Raw genomic sequence first — 21,731 nt, 5'->3', positions numbered from 1 at the left:
CTGGGGCCCTAAGGAATGACTGAGGGTCTTCAGTTCCAGGCTGTGGAGCGGGCATCTCCTTGGCGGAAGTCTGGGAGAGAAGTTCTCTGTCTAGCCTTCTCTCCCTCTTCCCCACGCCCCCAGCTTCTAGCAGGCTTCCTGTTCAATGTGCCTCTAGGGAAGACAGCTGGTTCCAGAGCCCCAGAAGGAGGAGCTCTTTACTCAAGCCTCATTAAAAGTTTAAGTGACTTCTCCAGAGGGCTAGGGATGCCTCTGGAGTCATGAGACCTGCAACTCCTGAGATCTACTTGGCCAAAGGTGACATTTAGCCCTCTGAGCTGCTGCAGGCTTTCACAAAAGATATCAGAGAAAACAGCCACGATTGTGATTAGAGGAGGGGACGTGTCCTCAGAGGTCACCTCTGCCATGGGACCTCACAGAGGAAACAATGGGCCCTTGGAAGAGCCTTGCCAAACTTTACAGAGTGGAGCTACTGTGGAGCCTGAGAGCCACCTCCTGGTTAGGTAAACACTCCTGTTGGTGGGGAGCACTCACCAGTGGGAGGAAGGGGCTGAAGGGCCCCTAAGGGTCAGGGCACAGAGCTGGAGCTTTGGGGAGCCCCCACTCCTGCATATGAGATCCCAGTCAGCTTGCAGACAACAGGAATGTTTTGGAAGACCATGAGCCTCATCTGTGATGACTGGGGAGAGGGGGGTAGGTGGGAGATTCATAACCAGTAATGACAGAGTTGAAGACTGCACATTCCAGTCACTGTCCTAGTCCCCAGCCAGTAGGAATTACCTGAGCTTTGTGACAGGGAGAATGAGACAGCAAGGAGGGGGCCAACCATGGAGATTGTTGATCTGGGAGCCCAGTGGCTGGCCAGCGTGACCTCAGGTGGCTTTTGTTCTGCTTCTGATTTACCCAAGACTGACACCCAGCCCTTTGGCGTCCTAGGTCCAGCAGGAGAGGCAAAGACCGCTTTGGATGGTGGACTTCTGGTGGCCCTCATCAGGATCCAGTCAGTCCTGACCGATGTTCACAGGCCTTGGGGCTAACTCACTAGGCAGACACAGACCCTTAGCTGTGGAGGCGGTTGCAGGCTGCCGTCACAGAGCTTGGGAGTTGTATAGGCCCAACCCTACACCTTAAATCTCTGTACAGTGTTTTCTCGGAAACTGAAGCCCAGAGGAGGGCCCTCCCTCTGCCAGGAGGCAGCAATAGATCTTGACCTCTTGTCCCTAAATTCAGGGCCCTCCCCTCAAGCAAGCCCGTCCCACAGCTCCTCTGTCTCCACCCACTCTTCCTGCATGGCCTCCCCTCAAAGAGCCTTCTGGCCCTGCTCTTGGTCGAGAAGCTAGTCCAAACAGGCCTCTCCCACATTTCCTGGCTGCTCTCCAGCCTGCAGAAGCCGAGACAACCTTAACTTCAGGGACCGTGAGGGCCGAGCAGAGGCTGCTAAGGGAGCCACCGAGTGAGGGGGACCCTCCGGCTTCACGATGTTAGGCCCTCTGGGGAGCACAGCCCTTGTGAGCTGGATGGCCGGCACTGTGGTGGCCATCTTGCTGCTGCTGCTGCTGCTGGCCATGTGTCTTTTCCACAGATCACAGGAACATGACGTGGAGAGAAACCGAGTCCGGCAAACCCGGCCTCGACTCTTCCATGGCCGGCGCCGGGGTCTCCTGGGAGCCTTTCACCATCACCATCATCCCCGTGGCCACGCGTCTGGGGTGACCAGTGCAGGCTTTCACCACCACCACCACCCTCTCCATCACCAGCGCCTCCACTCTCCTCATCGCCACCACCACCACCACCACGCTCACGGAGCCCGCCGCTGACGCCAATGGATGGCACCTACCTGGCCCTGCCCTCCACCCCACACCAAAATGAGTGGACCCTGATGTTTCCAGAGAAGAGGATGTGTCTCTGGGGTGAATGGGGTGCTGGGACCCGAGTCCTGTTTGGGTTTCACTTGTGTATGAGCCCTTTGCCCACTGAACAACAGAGACCTGGGAACCACTTGGGTAGCTCTTACAGTGCAGGACTTGCGTTTGGAACTGGGCTGCTGACTGGACATCCTAGCTTGTGACTGCAGTTCCTGATGACCCCAGGTGTATCAGGGGTGTCTGTTAGAACCAGTGTCCCGGTGGATATGAGGTTCTCATCTGACTGGGGAAGCCTGTGATGTCCTCCCAGGGGCAGACTGTGTATGGGGCAGGCGGCCCATTCATTGTTGCTTGTCTATAACAAATAAAAGCCACCAGAAAGCATGTATATATTTTTTTTTTGTGAGAGTGTGCTTAATTGTAGCACCGTGGGAGGAGGGAGGCCCTGGGAACTCTTCCATGGGGAGCTGGACCCGCGATCTGCCTGTAGAATGGGGAGAAGTGAGTGGCCCCTGCCTACGCTAGAAGGAAACATCGGTGTGGACACCCAGGGTTTTAGAGAAAGGACGGTTGAGACCACGTAGACCAGTGTCCTGAGCACTCTGCCTCCAGTGCTCCTCCGAGCATGGTCCAGGGCAGGCGCCACCCTCTGGCCACACTGGGTGGTGTTTCTTTGGGCACGGGGTAGGGATTCTCAACCTTGAGTCTCCAGCCTGCATGTTTGCAGATTCACAGTAGTGGCTGATAAGACCAGAGGGAGCAGCAGTTATTTAAATTGCTTGGAGTGCTGGGTGGCCTGGACCTCAGTTTCCCCTTCGTTAAAATGACATAGATTGTAGGGACTTCTACCGAAGTCAACAGACAGGCAAGGGTCCAAACGCTACCTGTGAAGGGAAAGGAAATCTTGTCCCAGCCTAAGCCTGGGAACAAGGGAGAAGCAGGGCAAGGCTCGGTGGGGGAGGGAACTGGCCAGACAGTCAGGGTGACTCACAGGAATAAAATGTCCCTTTCCTTCCCTCTCCCAGTGGACTCTCTGTGAGGACTAGGCGAGGAGTGACCAGTGGGGAAGCCGGAGGAGAGACGACAATGCCGACCACATTAGATTTCTGTGATGGGAAAGTGGACAAGAGGTCTGATGGGTTGATTTCTCTCTGGAGAGTCCATCATACCCATCTCTCCTCCCTCATCACCGTGTTCAGCTCAGCCCAGCCCTAGCCCCGCCCCTCCCTATTCGCAGCCTCCTGCATCCTGCCTGCTGCAGACCTGCCCGCTGCTGTGGCTTCAAGGGGACAGATAATTCAAGAATGGGACAGAGGGGAAAGAGTAGGTAGGAAATTATACAAGGTAGAAGGTAACAGGGCTGGACATTCCTGCTGGAAATGCCAGGTCGTTCTCCCCACCACTCAAAGAACAGGCAACGGAGAAGTGAGATAAACAAGCTCCCAGCAGTCTCCAGGGCTCACCTCCCAGCCCCACCAGGGGACGCTGGGGGACCAGATGTCTCTGATGTGTGCTTCCTGTTTACGTCTCTCGACTTCCGGTTGCCCCAGTTAAAGACAAAGATTGCCAAGGGCTTGACTCCCTGTACCCATGAGGAGGATGAGCCCAGATTGTTGGAGCATCTTAGAAAAGAGGCTGGGCTAGAACAAAACAGTGCATTGTTTGCTCTCCTCCCGAGTAGCTGTTTACCCATAATGCCACTGAAGTTCTCTTGGGCCTTGGAGAATCTGGAAAAGATCCAGGCTGCGTGACCTTGGGCCCTGTTCTCTCTCTTCTCAGGGGCCCTGGGGTCCTGATCGGGGAAACGGTGATCTGGTGATCACTCTGTAAGTTCCCTGTGAAGTTGGAGTACAGGAAGGGAGTCCCTGCTCTGCCCTTTGGTGCTGTCCTTATCCCGACTCACTGGCCAGGAGTATCTGTGACTGTACCTGTGAAATGGAGGTTCCGATCGCTGCACAGGGCTGTGGGACCGGTGTTTATTAGACAGGCCTGGCTGTGGCCAGTACCTGGAAGACTCCATGTTTCATAATATGGTAAAGGGCAGGCTGATACCACAGATCCCTTTCTGGATGTGGTGCAGTCTCAGGAGGTGCCAGGTATAAGTGGGCATGGGCGGGGCTCCCTCCCTGATATCCAAGGGGCAGTTAAGGATTGATAGTACAAGCAAGTGTGTGTGTGGGGGGCTGAGTGCGGTAACTGAGGAGGTGGTGGCTATGGGTCACAGGCCTCCAGTCACAATCGGAGGAAGGGATTCAGGAAGTACTCACAGCTGCTCAGACATCTCCCTGCCAAGTTCCAGGCCGCACCAACGAAAACCACTGCGGGCTTCGGGGAAGAGCCATGGCCGCCTGGGGTGGTCACCAGACAAGGAGGGAGAGCTGGCAGGCCTGAGATCTGGGGTAAGTCCGCCCAGTGTGAGCAGTGGGCCCCGGGTGGCAGCAGAAAGGGGGCCCTTTTGTGTATAGAAAGTGAGAGGGCCCCATGAGGTGTCACTGAGGGGTTGGAGACGGTCCTTCCCTCTCCGTACCATACTTCCCAGCCCTGCCCAGAAAGCGAGGTCAAGCACAACCAGCCTCTCTCTGTCTCGCTCCCTGGAGGCCCCTGGCATTCGTAATGGGCTGGGTGTGCTGCCTCACCGAGCCTCCACGTTGCTAAGAGCTGGCAAGTACCCTTCTCCACACCTGCCTTCCAGCCCGGGGCCAGGGGCAGGGAGGGCAGCAGAGAGGCCAACGGGAAGGCTGCCTCGGGTACCTCCCTCGGAGGAGCCAGGCTCCTCCTGGGTACACCGACGGGGAGGCTTTGTCTTCCCAAGTATATAGCTGCTCTTTCTTTCTTTCTTTCTTTCTTTCTTTCTTTCTTTCTTTCTTTCTTTCTTTCTTTCTCTCTCTCTCTCTCTCTCTCTCTCTCTCTCTCTCTCTCTCTCTCTTTCTTTCTTTCTTTCTTTCTTTCTTAAAAGTCAGTCGCTCTTGAAACTCTTGAAGTCCCGAGGCATTGCAATGGACCAGCGCTGGCCTGGCATCTCTCTCCTTCCCTTGCTCCATCCATGTCCAGGGAACCATGCGCTTACATCTTCCCTGATGGTGCTTCTAAAAGCTGCCAGTGGAGCTGACCACATCTCTTGCAGGTCTGACCTGAAGTTAAAAACTAGACCAAAGACCAGCAGAAGGGTTAGGATGGCACAATCCGAGGCCTCGGACCAGAGTCTTAGAAGACCGAGGAGGGGCAGCCGTCCAGCCCCTGTGACGACCAGTAGCCCTTGTTGCTGATGGGACACTGAGGCTCAGAGGCCGCCGGCGTGTGACAAGTGTCACTGGAACCATGGAGACAGCAGTGATTGGAATGGTGGCGGTGCTCCTTGCTGTCACCGTGGTCATCACTTGCATCCTCTGCTACTTCAGCTATGACTCAAAGACCAGTGACCCAGAGATGGGCCCCCGGAACAGCTTCACCGTGGCCACGTTTCACCAGGAAGCGTCCATCTTCACAGGGCCTGGTCTCCAATCCCGGCCATTGCCGACTGCCCGGAACTTCTGTACCGTTGCGTGAGGGTGGCCATCCCTCATCATTTGTTCAGCCAGGCCCGGCTACCCCTTCAAGAAGCATTGTCTGGTGTCTCACCCCTCCCAGGCCTCCATCTTTGTCTTTCAATGTTCCACAGACTTCTTACCTTCCCTCATTCCGACTTGCTCTGCCCTCTATTCTGGGGGAGCTGAGTGTGGGGATCAGGTGTGAGTTACCCCTAAGCTGGGCCCTACTCACAATGGAGCTGAGGACCTAAGGAGGTGTGGACAGACACCGTGTGGCATCCTATGGTGGGGTAGCTCCAGGCGGCTATGGAACCGCACCAGAAGTTAGCATCCTGTCAGCAGGATGCCTGTGCAAAATCTATTTGCCACCCAAGGAACCAGCGCCCTCAAGTGGAGATTTTGAGGAACTACTTCTTGTTTGTTTGTAGTTTTGGACACCTAAACCCTGATCAGCACTGAAATTCTGACACCAAAGGGCTGTTTTCTGGGAATACATGCCTTATTTTATAATTTTGAATGCATATCCTTTTATGGGTCTTTCCAAATCTGCTTTGGAAAATCACAGAAGGAAGCAGAATAGAAAAAGAGTCACAGAAAGCCCAAGGAGTTTCATTAGCCGGAAGGCCACCGAGAAGACTCGAAACACATTTTGAACAGACTTGCCTTATTGCTATAGTCCGACAGACCGCGTCTATTCTTAGCAAATGTGAGCAATTTGTGTCACTTAGGAATGACGGAAACATTGTGAGCTGAAAGATAATTCCAAAAAAGTTAAATGTTACATTTCAGCACATGCGAAGAAGTTGCTGTTTTTTTTTACCATAAATAAAGGGACATTTGTTTTTTATTAATTAGAAAATCTGCTTTCTCCATGATCACAAAATAGATGCCATATTTAAAGACTATGATCGGAAGAGTGGAAAACTGTGAGCTGCTGAATTGTGTCTGCAGCTGGCCTGAGTAGGGGACCTCTTAGGACCTGACTTGTCAAGGGGGACAAGATTGAACGAGGCCTCTGGGACATAAGGGCGTCCAGACATGTGTCTGCCATAGGAAGGGTCCAGAGAGACAGGCTTGGGTCTGGAGATGTGTGGCCGTGGGGGTGGAGGGAACGGGCGCAGTGAGGGAGGGAGTCAGGCTGATAGATGGGGTGGGGGTAGGGTGAGTCTGGGGAGGTCATAGAAGCCCCTGGAAACGTGCCCTCATCACTCTGGATACCAAGTCCCTGACTGGAGCTTTCATAGATTTGCCAGAAGGGAGGCAGGGGTCCTGGGGACTAAGTGAAGGGACTTGCTGCAGGTTGAAAGTCAGTGTTGTGTTAAGATGTCTGCTAAGGATGAGGGAGAAAGGCAGAAGCAGGACTGGGCAAAGAAGGAGCCAGACTGAGTCACCCCTCACCTTAGCTCCCTCTGAGTGACTGCTTGACAGGGGTCTGACTTCACCCCAGGCAGAGCTCTGGCCTGAGGCCACCTCTGAAGACCTTCCTTGGAGGTCCACAGGAACTCTGCAGAGCCCCCTTCCCAGGGACACCTAGACTGCTTGGAGGTTGGTGAGTCCCCAGATGCAATGAAACACTTGAACACAGGAGCCTCTGTGTGTGTGTGTGTGTGTGAGTGTGTGTGAGTGAGTGTGTGAGAGTGTGTGAGTGTGAGTGTGTGTGAGTGTGTATGAGTGTGTGAGAGTGTGTGAGTGTGTGAGAGTGAGAGTGTGTGAGTGTGTGAGAGTGAGAGTGTGTGTGAGTGTGTGAGTGTGTGAGTGTGTGAGTGTGAGTGTGTGTGAGTGTGAGTGTGTGTGTGTGTGTGTGTGTGTGTAGCGGAGGCCCTTCCCAAGCGGCTTTTGGTTAAGGTGTTTTATCACACCAATAGATTCCCTAACTATGACACGGTCCATCCATCTGCTCAGTCCATCATGTAAGGAGTCCTATTTCTTCACTCCCCCATGCGTTTTATTCATTCATTCCACAGTTCCTTCTGTCCTGCAGTCAGTGAGCATGGACAGAGCTCTGCATGCTCAGAGACGGGAATCAGGCAGACCTGGTCCTGCTTTGGGTGCTGGGGGGTGGGGTGGGAAGCCCAGGAAAATTTGGGAAGAGGAGGTCCCCCAAGCTGGACTAGAGGGGAGAAGAGACCAGTGAGTGGATCCAGGAAGGTGTTGGCATAGGGAACCTACTGAGGCAGGCAGCCTTGCTTGTTTTGGGGGGCTAGGCAGGTGCAGGCTCCAGGGCAGGGCCACCTGCTGCTGCTGCTGCAGTAGGGAGCTGGCTCTTGAGGCAGGACATGGACCCCAGGCTCCCAGAGGAGTGTGGAGGCAGGTCTGAGGGCAGGGGGTGCTATCCAGAGGAGTGTGGAGGCAGGTCTGAGGGCAGGGGGTGCTATCCAGAGGAGTGTGGAGGCAGGTCTGAGGGCAGGGGGTGCTATCCAGAGGAGTGTGGAGGCAGGTCTGAGGGCAGGGAGATGCTATCCAGAGGAGTGTGGAGGCTAGTCTGAGGGCAGGGGGTGCTATCCAGAGGGGTGTGGAGGCTAGTCTGAGGGCAGGGGGTGCTATCCAGAGGAGTGTGGAGGCAGGTCTGAGGGCAGGGGGTGCTATCCAGAGGAGTGTGGAGGCAGGTCTGAGGGCAGGGAGATGCTATCCAGAGGAGTGTGGAGGCTAGTCTGAGGGCAGGGGGTGCTATCCAGAGGGGTGTGGAGGCTAGTCTGAGGGCAGGGGGTGCTATCCAGAGGAGTGTGGAGGCAGGTGTGAGGGCAGGCGGATGCTATCCAGAGGAGGAGGACTTAGAACAGGGATGGTTGTCCTCCCTGTGATAAAACACCATAACAAAGGAAAGGGTTGAGGGGTGCAGCTAGAGCAGGGGTGGGAAAGTAGGGAGAACACACAATAGAGAATCTGGGGGGGTTCCAGATTTAACAAATAAAAACACAACCCTGCCAGATAAGCTGGAGATTCATGTAGGTGATAAATAACGTCGAGTATAAATGTGTTTCATGAGATATTTGAACCATACACCGGGATGTCCATTGTCTATGTAAGATCAAGTGTTACAGGGCATCCTGCATGTTATCCGGTAGCCCTATGGGGACAGGATGAGTCTGAGAGGCTGGGAACTGGTCAAAGACAGCAGGGGGCTGTCAGAGGAGAGCACAGAGAAGAGGTCCCTGAAGTTTGCAGCGTAACGGTCGACAATGGCATGGATGAGTAGAGTGGACGGTCACTTTTTAGGTTGTGATGTGTACATGGTGTGTTGTATGTGTGTGTGTGTGGTATGTATATGGCTAGAGATACATGGTATGTGTAATGTGTGCAGTGCCTGTGTAGTGTATGTGGTATCTTAGCTAGGAAACACCATGACCAAAGCAACATGGGGAGGAAAGGGTTTATTCAGCTCACACTTCCACATCACTGTCAGCACTGAAGGAAGTCAGGACAGGAATTCAAACAGGGCAGGGTCCCAGAAGCAGGAGCTGATGCAGAGGCCATGGAGGGTGCTGCTTGCTGGCTTGCTCCTCATGGCTTGCTCAGCCTGCTTTCTTATAGAACCCAGGACCGCCAGCCCAGGGATGGCCCCACCCACATTAAATACTAATTAATCACTGATTTAAAAAATGCTGTACAGGCTTGCCTACAGCCCAATCTATGGAGGAATTTTCTCAGGCGAGGTTCCCTCCTCTCAGATGACTCTAGTTTGTGTCAAGGTGACCTAAAATTAGCTAGTACATGTGGTATGTGTATGATATGTGATGTGTGTATATGCAGTATATTTTGTATGTGTGGTATTAGTGTGTGTGTTTTATGTGTGTGATGTATTGTGGAAGTCTGGTGTGTGTGTATGTGTGTGTGTGTGTGTGTGTGTGGTTTGACTGTGAGTGTGTGGTGTATTTCTGTGCTGTGCTGTGTGTGTCTGGAATGTGTGGTATTTGTATGGTACATGAGGGATATGTTGTGCCATGCTCTCTCTGTTGCAGCCTGTTGCACAAGAAGGACAGGCCCAGCAACAGCCAGCAGGGAGACCCTTTACTGCTGTCTTCCACTCACTGTTCCCAAGAGAGTAAGGCAGCAGTGTGAGGTCAAGACAGAATGGCACCAGAATACCAGAAGGGCAGCAGCTGTCCCAGGCCAGCCTAGGAATCCGGCGCAGAGCCACTCTGGCACCCGGCCCTCCCCGTTCCAAATCCAGAACTTTCCACGCGCTCCCGAGCTGCTGCTAGTCTCCTCGGATTCTTGAGCTGCAGCAGGCCCTGTGGTCTCAGCACACATCACGTTGTCAGTGCCGCAGAAGCCCCACGATCTCCATCGCACAGGTGGAGACCCGAGCTGCCGTTTTTAGTGAGTCAACAGCAATTCTGCCGGAGCAAGGTCGGGTTGCTTATAATGTCTGTGTCACCTCAGTAGGACCCAGTCCACATCTTCAGGACGAATGGAAGCTGGGGGACCTGGCTCCTCAGGCTTACCTAAGCAGAACTGACTGACACCATCCCTAGCTTGCGCACTTGCTTTGAAGATAGGGACTTTGCTACCTGCAATCTCTCTCGGCAGCTCCTGAGTTCCGAGCATCCTTTGAGGAGCCCTCCCCCTCCTGGAAGAACAGACTTCGGTCCACTGACATTCCTGCTCAGATTAACAGCCTCTGGCTCCCACAGCTCTAACTCCCTCCCCCTCCAGCCTCAGGCTTCTTTGTCGGCTCCGGTCTGAATGTGTCCTGGGTGCTCTAGCCAGTACGTGATAGTCCCGGGCCTCTCCCACAACTCGCTGGGGTGCAGAGATGAGAAGCCCACCTAGTTTGTTTGCAAGATGAAAGATGGAGATCCCGAGCTGCAGGAGGCAGGCAGAAGGGCGGGCACCCCCACTGCGCCCTCTCTCCGCAGCCCCTGGCTCTGAAACCTGGCAGAGTTTCTCTGTGGGACTTGCTGCATTCTGGAATCAAGAGGCCTTGAAATAACATGTTTTCCGGAAAAGTACCTTCCTTAGAGGAAACCACTTGTTCCAAGGAGTAGAAAAGGGTCATTGTGTCTTGCCAGGTCCCCATTCCTGAGGTCATGACACTTGAAAAGGCAGGCACAATTGGAGACTTAGAGGCCTGCAGCCTCTCCCACCCAGATGCCCCCGTCCAGCACATCTGCAGTTAGAACTGCCTTGAATGCCAACAGGAGGGCCTGATTGGCACACCCTAGCATGGCCACAACGATTCACATTAGGCAGGCTTCAAAACAATGAGGTGAGTTTAAACTCCATACAAGAGATCATTCATTACTTATTAGCCAGCAAGAAGTCGAGTGGTCTGGAGGACCACACCACCGTGTGGTAAAACTTGACTTTTGGTAGAATACACTTCTCTGCATAGTAGATGTGGGGAACTCTAGGCCCTGGTGAACCACTGTCTGGGTGAGTGAGGCTGTGTGTTTCGTCTCAGGCAGCCCCCAAAGGCCTAGGTAGTAGAAGCTGGCTCCTCAGGACTGTACTACTGGCAGATGGCGCTTTAAGAGGCGCTTGGGCGGCTGGGAATGTGCTTTTGAAAGGCACGGTGGGACGTGGGCTTTTCTTCATCCCCTCTTATATATGGGTGGTTTTGTTCCACCATGATGTGTGGCCTCAACACAACACAGGCCTCAAAGCATCAGTGTGGACGACTCTCAGAGGCCTGGACTCGTTCAACCTGTGGGCCTTCTTCTTGAGACTGGGATTCACTCCGTGGCTCAGGCGAGTCTTTAACTCTCGGTTCTTTGCTTCAGTCACTTGAGTCCTGCAGCAACACCATACCCAGCTCTGAGAAGGGTTTGGGAAGACTGCAGAGATACAAGGAACTGTATAGAAGTCGCTGGCCTGTGGGAGAGGCTTGACCGTGCCTGTTGGCCCCATGCCTTCTGAGACAGGGCATTGATCCCAATTCCAGGTCTCCAGAACCTACCTGGGCAGCTCCGTGTGTACCCTCGTTGTGGAGAAAGTAACAGAGCCCACCGCTAGGATGTTCCTTGTGGCTACTTCTAATTTCCACACAAGGCCTTTCCAGCCGCCAATAGCCCTCATCTAGGAAGCTAGTGCTATCATGTTTCAGAGGTACCCTGTCCTGAGATCTGGGAGCCTTGGCAGCCTAGCCACAGGTACAGGTGATGATTCCAGCGTCAGTTAACTTAACCCACCTGTCAGTCATTGTCCTTGCAAAGAGCTGGCCAGCCCTCCTTCCCTTCCACGCCCCAGGACCAGAGGGTGTTCCTCATATGCAGACCTGAAATCCTAGAAGTTTCGGGGAGGCCTCTGTGCCACCTTCTAACCCCTGGTGTCTGTAGTTGGTGAATAATGTTCTCCTAAAACGTTCATGGCTTACTCCCCAGAACCTTTAGATGTGGCTTATTCACAAGGATTCAGACCACAGATGACAGACACTAATCAGTTGACCTTGAAATAAACAAGTTTATCTTGGCCATGTGGGAGGATCCGATACAATAAAAATATATTCTTCAGTAAGGAAGAGGGAGGTGGAAGAGTTGAGTCAGGGCGATGAGATGTGAGAAGGATGTGAGGGGTTGGATGCCAGTTAATGGGTGGTGGCTTCTAGAAGCCGATGGAAAAGGTAACCACTTACATCACCCCTGGAGCCTCCAGTCAGGAATGCAGACAGCGATGCCTTTTGTGGTTGTTAACATTTTTGTTTGTTGTTTTTAACTCTTAAAGACTGTTCTTTTAGTACTTATTACTTTCCAGGAGCTATTTAAGCAATCATACATGAAACAGGGACTGTCATTTACAAATGTTTACTCTCATTTGGTACTACTCAAGTGTAGAAACTCTGACAAAAATATTTGGTAGTTTGTATGGCTTCAAATACAGACCTTTCTTCTCATGAAAGGCAGGTTTTAATAACAACGATGTTTGTTTTAGAACCAATTTTATATTTATTGGGGATGGAGTCTTGCTATGTAGCCCAGGCTGGCCTTGATCTCACTGCAATTCTCCTGCCCGAGCCTCCCAGTGCCGAGATTATAGGCGTGTACCGTCTAAGCAAGGCTTAAGGATGCTGAGAAGTGCCACCTTTTAGCCTGCCTTGTGTATGCACCAGGATATATATTCATATATTTCTCTGTTGCTGGAATCTTGTGCTCAACCAGCCACACAGGCTAAGATGTCCTTGCATCAGCTCCTGTACATGGGTGGCTTCTGATGGGCAGGTCTGAGCACTACAGAGGGCTGTGAGCTTGGGAGATGTGGCCTTGGACTGTGTAGGGGTGAGGCTAGGAAGAGAGGAATGCACTCCACTGAGCAGGGTAAGAGCAGGAATGGCAGGGTGGTCAGGCCAGGCCCTGGGCACTGGATAGTGTGCACACTTAACACCCCAGTCATGTCCTGTGGAAACAGGGTGCCTGAGTGCAAGCAAAGTGTTCCTGGAGTATCGTTTTAACTGCTAAATGTTGTAAAGATCCAAGTGTTCATCAGTAGAAATACATGAGCAAATTATGGTACATCTACAAAGTGGAATAAAAACTCAAAATAAATACGGGGAAATACAGCAAGTTACAGAGTGGCTTCAGGAAAGGCAAAAAGAGCACCAGCCGGGTGTGGGAGCGCTGCCTGTCATCCCAGCTTTTGAGGTAGGAATTTTAGCTCTCCAACTGTATCAGTGAATTTGAGGCCAGTCTCAAAAACAAACCAAGAAGCAGAGGAATAATAACAAAAGAGACTTAAAAACAAAAATGAAAATTCCTCCTCCATAAAAAGAAAAAACCCACAAAGCCTTCTAACTCAGGACGGGGTAATAGCTCCGTGGTTAAGAGAGCTCACTGCTCTTGAGCTGGCGGGGGGGGGTAGAGGACAGCAGTTTTGTTTTCAGCACCCAAATGGCAGCTTGGAACGTCTGGAACTCCAGGATCCACGAAACCTGGCCACCTCCAGCCCCTGCACACACATGATGTATACACATACACTCGGGCACACACGCTTACACACACTTTTAGAAACTTTGTAATTTACACACTGCATAGTGCTTGCGTGACTATGGAATAAAAGTTCAGAATGGTGTGACGCCTCCCGCGGGCAGGTTTGGGTGGGGTGAACTTGCTTTTACTTTGCTGAGTGTCTGATCTTATTTGAACAAGTGTGTGTGACTTTTTAGTCATGTGCCATCATTTTAAATTAATTATTAATTAATTAATTAATTGTAAGAGAGGGTTGTAGTTGTTTTTTTTTTACTCTTTACTTTTTGGGGGCCCACTACCCAGCTCCCAAATAAATCACACATGTAGACTTTTAGCTTGGCTTATTTCTTAACATTAATGATTCCATCTACCTTTTGCCTCTGGCCTTTTTCCTTTCCCTATTTCTGTATATCTTTTCTTTCCTTCTTATTCCATGTCTACCTGTGTGGCTGGGTGTCTGGCCTCTTCTTTTCTCCCTCCTCATCTCTTTTTTTCCCCAGATTTCTCCTCCTATTTATTCTCTCTGCCTGCCAATCCTGCCTATCCCTTTCCTGCCTGGCTATTGACCATTCAGCTCCTTATTAGACCAATCAGGTATTTTTGACAGGCATAGTAACACAACTTCACAGAGTTAAACAAATGCAACATAAAAGAATACAACACGTCTTTGGAGCATTAAACAAATGTTAAAATAATATTCCACAGCAGAGGATCTCTCTACATATACCTGACGATCCTAGACCTCACTATGTAGACCAGGCTGGCCTTGAACTCCCAATGTATCATGGCAGGAAAACGTGGCTGGATATAGCTCTGTCCATGGAAGCAAAAAAAAAAAAAAGCGAAACCCCACCGTCTTCCTGTGTCATCTTGAGCTGGTAAGCAAGCGTCTAACAGGTTAGCCATTGGAATGCAAGTCAAATCCAGGCTACAGCACAGATGCCTCTTCCCCACAGGAAGTTATGTGACCAGAGAGGTCAGTGATGAGCTGTGGAAGAGGGACATGATGTCTCTCACACGAGACAGCCTTCCAGAGAGCTTCCACTTGTGCAAAGCCAACCCCCCTCTCCCGTGCCGCCCCCCAACCCTCCCTCCCAAGACGGCCTCTTAGTCCCCTCCACAAGCCTAGATCCAGCATTTGTATTAGCAACAGTTTACAGAGGAGGACACAGACCCAGAGACCCCAACCCCTCTGCCCTTACACGGCAAATTGGTGTAAAGTTGAGCTCTTTATTTTCTATGTCTTTCAGATGGAGGCTCATTTCTGTCACTCATGCTTCTTAAAGAAAGGCCTCAAAAAATACAGGGTCTCAAAGCAGCAGCAGGAGCAAAGAAAAGCAAACTCCAGTCTCCCTCTGTTCTGTCGTTTCCAGGGTGCAGCCTTTTTGTTTTGGAAAGGATCTGCCACTCTACAAGAAGTTTGAAAACCTGGGCGTGGCTCAGGAGAATGTTTCCAGATTGAGCTGAGCTGGGCGAGGTGGCTTGTGCCTGAGATCCCAAGGCTTGGGAAGGAGACAGGAGGAGCAGGAATTCCAGATCAGTCTGAATTAATCAGCTTTAATCTCAGAAGGCAGAGGCAGGAGGATCTCTATGAGTTCCAGGCCAGCCATGGCTGTGTAATGAGACCCTGTCTCAAAAAACAACAACAATAACAACACCCCCAAAACAACAACAATAACAACACCCCAAAACAACAACAATAACAACACCCCAAAACAACAACAATAACAACACCCCCCCAACAACAACAATAACAACACCCCCCAACAACAATAATAACAACACCCCCAAAACAACAATAACAACACCCCAAAACAACAACAATAACAACACCCCCCAAAACAACAACAATAACAACACCCCCAAAACAACAACAATAACAACACCCCCAAACAACAATAACAACACCCCCCAAAAACAACAACAATAACAACACCCCCAAAACAACAACAACAATAACAACACCCCAAAAACAACAACAACAATAACAACACCCCCCAAAAACAACAACAATAACAACACCCCAAAAACAACAATAACAATAACAACACCCCCAAACAACAACAACAATAACAACACCCCCCAAAAACAACAACAATAACAACACCCCAAAACAACAACAATAACAACACCCCCAAAAACAACAACAATAACAACACCCCCACAACAACAACAATAACAACACCCCCCAAAACAACAACAATAACAACACCCCCCAAAAACAACAATAACAACACCCCCAAAACAACAACAATAACAACACCCCCCAAAACAACAACAATAACAACACCCCCCAAAACAACAACAATAACAACACCCCAAAACAACAACAATAACAACACCCCCAAAACAACAACAATAACAACACCCCCCAAAACAACAACAATAACAACACCCCCAAAAACAACAACAATAACAACACCCACAAAACAACAACAATAACAACACCCCAAAACAACAACAATAACAACACCCCAAAAACAACAACAATAACAACACCCCAAAAACAACAACAATAACAACACCCCCCAAACAACAATAACAACACCCCCCAAAAACAACAACAATAACAACACCCCCAAAACAACAGCAACAATAACAACACCCCCCAAAACAACAACAACAATAACAACACCCCCCAAAAACAACAACAATAACAACACCCCAAAAACAATAACAATAACAACACCCCCAAACAACAACAACAATAACAACACCCACAAAACAACAACAATAACAACACCCCAAAACAACAACAATAACAACACCCCCAAAAACAACAACAATAACAACACCCCACAACAACAACAATAACAACACCCCCCAAAACAACAACAATAACAACACCCCCCAAAAACAACAACAATAACAACACCCCCCAAAACAACAGCAATAACAACACCCCCACAACAACAACAATAACAACACCCCCCAAAACAACAACAATAACAACACCCCCCAAAACAACAACAATAACAACACCCCCCAAAAACAACAATAACAACACCCCCCAAACAACAATAACAACACCCCCCAAAAACAACAACAATAACAACACCCCCAAAACAACAACAACAATAACAACACCCCCCAAAAACAACAACAATAACAACACCCCAAAAACAACAACAACAATAACAACACCCCCAAACAACAACAACAATAACAACACCCCCCAAAACAACAACAATAACAACACCCCCACAACAACAACAATAACAACACCCCCAAAACAACAACAATAACAACACCCCCCAAAAACAACAACAATAACAACACCCCAAAAACAACAACAATAACAACACCCCCAAAACAACAACAATAACAACACCCCCCAAAACAACAACAATAACAACACCCCCCAAAAACAACAACAATAACAACACCCCCACAACAACAACAATAACAACACCCGCACAACAACAACAATAACAACACCCCAAAACAACAACAATAACAACACCCTCAAAACAACAACAATAACAACACCCCCAAAACAACAACAATAACAACACCCCCAAAACAACAACAATAACAACACCCCCAAAAACAACAACAATAACAACACCCCCAAAAACAACAACAATAACAACACCCCAAAACAACAACAACAATAACAACACCCCAAAACAACAACAATAACAACACCCCCCAAAAACAACAACAATAACAACACCCCCAAAACAACAACAACAATAACAACACCCCCAAAACAACAACAATAACAACACCCCCAAAAACAACAACAATAACAACACCCCCCAAAAACAACAACAATAACAACACCCCCAAAACAACAACAATAACAACACCCCCAAAACAACAACAATAACAACACCCTCAAAACAACAACAATAACAACACCCCTAAAACAACAATAACAACACCCCCAAAAACAACAACAATAACAACACCCCCCAAAAACAACAACAACAACACCCCCCAAAAACAACAACAATAACAACACCCCCAAAACAACAATAACAACACCCCCAAAACAACAACAATAACAACACCCCCAAAAACAACAACAACAACACCCCCCAAAAACAACAACAATAACAACATCCCCCCAAAACAACAACAATAACAATACCCCCCAAAACAACAGCAATAACAACACCCCCACAACAACAACAATAACAACACCCCCCAAAAGAAAGAAAAGTTCAAGAAAAATTGCAAGTTAGAGACTAGCCTGGATTACATGAGCCTCTTATCTCAAAAGCAGGGGGAGGGGAATTACATAAAATCTATGTCAATTTAAAAAGTTCATTTAAAAATGGAGAAAGATCAGGAAGCAGAGGCAGGTAGATCTCTGTGAGTTTGAGGCCATCTTGGTCTACAAAGCAGTTCCAGGATAGCCAGGGCTGTTACATAGAGAAACCCTGACTCAAAAACAAAACAAAACAAAAAAAAATAAGAAAAATGAGAAAGATCTCACAAACATTTAATAGTTAAAGGATAACATTTAAAAAATAAAAGTCAACCTTAAAACACAGTGCTTCAATTGCTCCATCTGTGTATTATGACAACTATAACTGAGGTAGAAATCTCCGTTTTCTCTGAGGTTAACTAAATTATTAAAAGTTTGCCTTGAACTTCCCATTAGGCATCATATTAGGGACATGTTCCTTGATAGAAGTTCATTTCCTGTTGTTCTCTTGGCTTGTTTGTTGCTATTGTTTTGTTTGCTATACAGCCTCACCCTGAAGCTAGGGCTATCCTGGACTTCAAGATGGAGCCCAGGTTGGCCTGGAATTCCTGATTCTCCTGACTCTGTCTTGATTTCCTGAGTGCTAAGATTGTGTGCCTGCACCATCATGCCTGGCTTTTGTTTCCTTTAAATTATTGTGTGCGTGTGTGTGCATATGCGAGTGAGAGCATGCTTGTGTGTGAGCATGTATTAAGTGTGTGTATGTGTTGTGTTTGTGGGTGGACGTGTGCTCATGCGTGCATGCCCGTGTGTGTGTGTGTGCGTGCATGCCCGTGTGTGTGTGTGTGTGTGTGCATGCCCGTGTGTGTGTGTGTGTGTGTGTGTGCATGCCCTGTGTGTGTGTGTGCGTGCATGCCCGTGTGTGTGTGTGTGCGTGCTCGTGTGTGTGTGTGTGTGCATGCCCGTGTGTGTGTGTGTGCATGCCCGTGTGTATGTGTGTGCGTGCTCGTGTGTGTGTGTGTGCATGCCCGTGTGTGTGTGTGTGTGTGCATGCATGCCCGTGTGTGTGTGTGCATGCCCGTGTGTGTGTGTGTGCATGCCCGTGTGTGTGTGTGTGTGTGTGTGCATGCCCGTGTGTGTGTGTGTGTGTGCATGCCCGTGTGTGTGTGTGTGCATGCCCGTGTGTATGTGTGTGCGTGCATGCCCGTGTGTGTGTGTGTGTGTGCATGCTCGTGTGTGTGTGTGTGCATGCCCGTGTGTATGTGTGTGCGTGCTCGTGTGTGTGTGTGTGCATGCCCGTGTGTGTGTGTGTGTGTGTGCATGCATGCCCGTGTGTGTGTGTGCATGCCCGTGTGTGTGTGTGTGCATGCCCGTGTGTGTGTGTGTGTGTGTGCATGCCTGTGTGTGTGTGTGTGTGTGTGTGTATGCTCGTGTGTGTGTGTGTGTGTGTGTGTGTGTGTGCATGTGTGTCACAGAACACATGTGGAGATTGGAGAACAACCTTCAGGAGTTGAGTCTCTTCTAGTGTGAGTGCCTGTGTTTGGACACAGGTTGCAAATGCTCTGAGTCATCTTGCTGGCCCTTGTTTGTTTTTAAGTGATCAAAACATTTTTGTCCACTTACCCTAGTCTTGGTTTTGCTTCTGATATCAGGATGACTCTTAGCACTCAGACTGTAGAGCAATTTCCGACTCATGATGGAGTGTTCTAAAACTACTCGCAGCCTCTTTTGGTGTTCACCGGTAACTTTTTATAGCTCTGTAGCCTCTAGTGAATATTCAGATTCTTGGGAATGCCAGTGATCACCATTGGGAAGTTACCACATGGTGTTAATATTCAGAACCACCAACAAGCTTAACAAAGCCACTTGTCAAAATAGCTGACTTAAGTTTTGTTTTTTTTTTTTCTTCCAAAATTTTGTTCATTTTTCTGATAGTCTTCAAGGACTTGTGTGTGTGTCTTATGTGTATAAAATTACTAAATTAACTTTGTTTCTAGGAATGACATAGTTAAAAACTACCAGTCTGGGGACAGGCCTAGAGGTCTCAGATTCTGACTTCTACTCTTGTATCTGCCTTCTTTAACCCCATCTACAAAGCCAATCTCCTCTGCTTGGCCCTGGAATGCACTTCAAATTTAATCCAGTTTGTAGAATGAACTGTTTTTGGAGTCTGGCATTAGAAGTCAATTAGAAGCTGGGCCTTATGACTCAGGCCTGTAATCCCAACTACTCAGGAGGCAGAGACAGGAGGATTGCCCGGGCTACAGAGTCAGCATGAACAGTTTCATGATTTTTTTTTACTCCAAATAAAAGGCAAAGATGTCTGGGGCTAGAAGCCTAGTGTTAGAGAGCTTACCTGGTGTGCAGAGGTCCCCGGTTCAGGTTCTGCTATTAAAAAAAAGAGCTTGTTGTAGTACTGTCTTTTGCTAGTTCGTAATTTTAAAAATGGCCTTTAGCAGAGTGTATTGAGAGCTCAGTAATGACGTGTGACCAATAAAGGACTTAGTAAGGTAAAGTCTACATGCGGGAACGTGGGAGGGGTGGCAGAGTGAGGATGGGGACCATGCCTTCAGGCAAAAATATTAAAAAAATATTTTAATTGTAAAAATTTATGTGTATGGGTGTTTTGCCTGCCTGTATGCCTGTGTACCATGTGTATGTACCTGGTGACCTCAGAGGTAAGAGGAGGGCATGGGATCTCCTGAAACTAGAATTGCACACGGTTGTGATCCACCACGTGGGTGCTGGGGATTGAACATGGGTCCTTAGGAAGATCATTCAGTGCACTTTGATGATGGAGCTTCTGTTTAGCCCCTGAATAAACCCACAGAGGCTTTATATTGGTTACAAACTGGCCGATGGCTTAGACTTCTTACTGGCTGGCTTTCTCTTAATTATTAACCCAGTTCTATCAATCTGTGCATCTCCATGTGGTTTTGGTGCACTAGAGAATGCCTGGAGTCCTATTTTCCTGGTAGCTACATGGTGTCTCCCTCAAGACTCACTCACTGCCTTCTTCCCAGTGTTCTTCTAGTCTGGTAGCCCCACCTACATTTTCTGCCCGGCTACTGGCCAATCAGTGCTTATTCATCAATCAATAAGAGAAACATACATACAGAAGTACATCCCCCATCAGCTCTTAACCACCAAGCCATCTCTCCAGCCCTCTACAAAGAATCATTTTTTTTAAAAATTCATCTGTTTATTTTACATCCCAGCCACAGCCTCCACCCATCCTTCCCTCCCAGCCCCTCCCCCCCTACTCCCACTTCCTTCCACCCCTTCAATCTCCTCCTCTTCAGTTTCTATCCAGGAAAGGGCAGGTCTCCCGTAAGTATCAACAAAACATAGCATATCAAGTTACAGTAAGACTAAGCACCTCGTCGTGTAAGGCAATCCTGTATGAGGAGTAGGGTCCCAAAAGCCAGTGAAAGTGTCAGAGACAGGCCCTGTTTCCTCGGTCAGATGTGGGGTTGGTGAAGATCTTTTCCAATTCTGTAGCCTGCTGTTTTGTCCTTTTGATGGTGTCCTTTGCTTTATAGAAACTTTTCAGTTTCATGAGGTCCCATTTATTAATTGTCGGTCTTAGAGCCTGTGCTATAGATGTTCTGTTCAAGAAGTTGTCTCCTGTGCCAGTGCATTTTATCAGGTTTGTGTATCTGGACTTACATTGAGGTCTTTAATAAATATGGACCAATTTGCATCCTTATATCCAGTTAGACTCCTGCCTTTAATCCCAGCACTCGGGCGGGGGAGACAGAAGTGACTATAAGGTGGGGTGGAGCAGGATCTCAGCCTTTTGGTCAAAGGGATCCAGAGAGGTAAGAGGTCACTGGTGGCCGCTTTTCTGTTTCTCTGATCTTTCAGGTTATTACCCTAATATCCAACTCCGGGTTTTAATTGATTAAGATTAATTAGATTAATGCTTCATTATATTGACAGATTTTTGCATGTCAAACCATTCATCCCTGAATCTGTGGGAAGAATCCTACTTGGTCATGGTGGATGATCTTTTTTATGTGTTCTTGGATTTGGTTTGCTAGTATTTTACATCTATGTTCATGAATGAAAGTGGTCTGCAATTCTCTCTTTTTCATTGGGTTTCGTGTGGTTTGGGTATCAGGGTGACTGTGGACTCATAGAAGAAATTTGATGATGTTCCTTCTGTTTCTATTTTGTGGAATAATTTGAGGAGTATTGGCTTTAGCTCTTCTTTGAATTAGTGCTAGAATTCTGCACTAAAACCCTCTGGCCCTGGACTTTTTTGGTTGGGAGACTTTGA

General features: G+C 48.9%; 2 protein-coding genes across 2 annotated transcripts; both read left to right on the top strand.

Annotated features, from left to right (window-relative positions):
- Window positions 1-236: 236 nt before the first annotated feature.
- Hrct1 (histidine rich carboxyl terminus 1) lies at window positions 237-2,249 on the top strand. Its single transcript, XM_013119587.3, has 2 exons — window positions 237-503; window positions 937-2,249. The coding sequence occupies exon 2, from the start codon at window positions 1,479-1,481 to the stop codon at window positions 1,815-1,817; it is 339 nt and encodes a 112-aa protein (XP_012975041.1). The 5' UTR covers window positions 237-503; window positions 937-1,478; the 3' UTR covers window positions 1,818-2,249.
- Window positions 2,250-3,307: 1,058 nt separating this feature from the next.
- Window positions 3,308-6,243, top strand: Spaar (small regulatory polypeptide of amino acid response). The gene is made up of 2 exons (XM_021232290.2): window positions 3,308-4,264; window positions 4,990-6,243. The coding sequence occupies exon 2, from the start codon at window positions 5,184-5,186 to the stop codon at window positions 5,409-5,411; it is 228 nt and encodes a 75-aa protein (XP_021087949.1). The 5' UTR covers window positions 3,308-4,264; window positions 4,990-5,183; the 3' UTR covers window positions 5,412-6,243.
- The last annotated feature ends 15,488 nt before the right edge of the window (window positions 6,244-21,731 follow it).

The sequence above is a fragment of the Mesocricetus auratus genome, unplaced genomic scaffold (genome assembly GCF_017639785.1).
Source record: "Mesocricetus auratus isolate SY011 unplaced genomic scaffold, BCM_Maur_2.0 Super-Scaffold_6730, whole genome shotgun sequence".
Taxonomy (NCBI): domain Eukaryota; kingdom Metazoa; phylum Chordata; class Mammalia; order Rodentia; family Cricetidae; genus Mesocricetus; species Mesocricetus auratus.
Note: the sequence above shows the minus strand (reverse complement) of the source record. Positions and strands in the feature narration are given on the sequence as shown.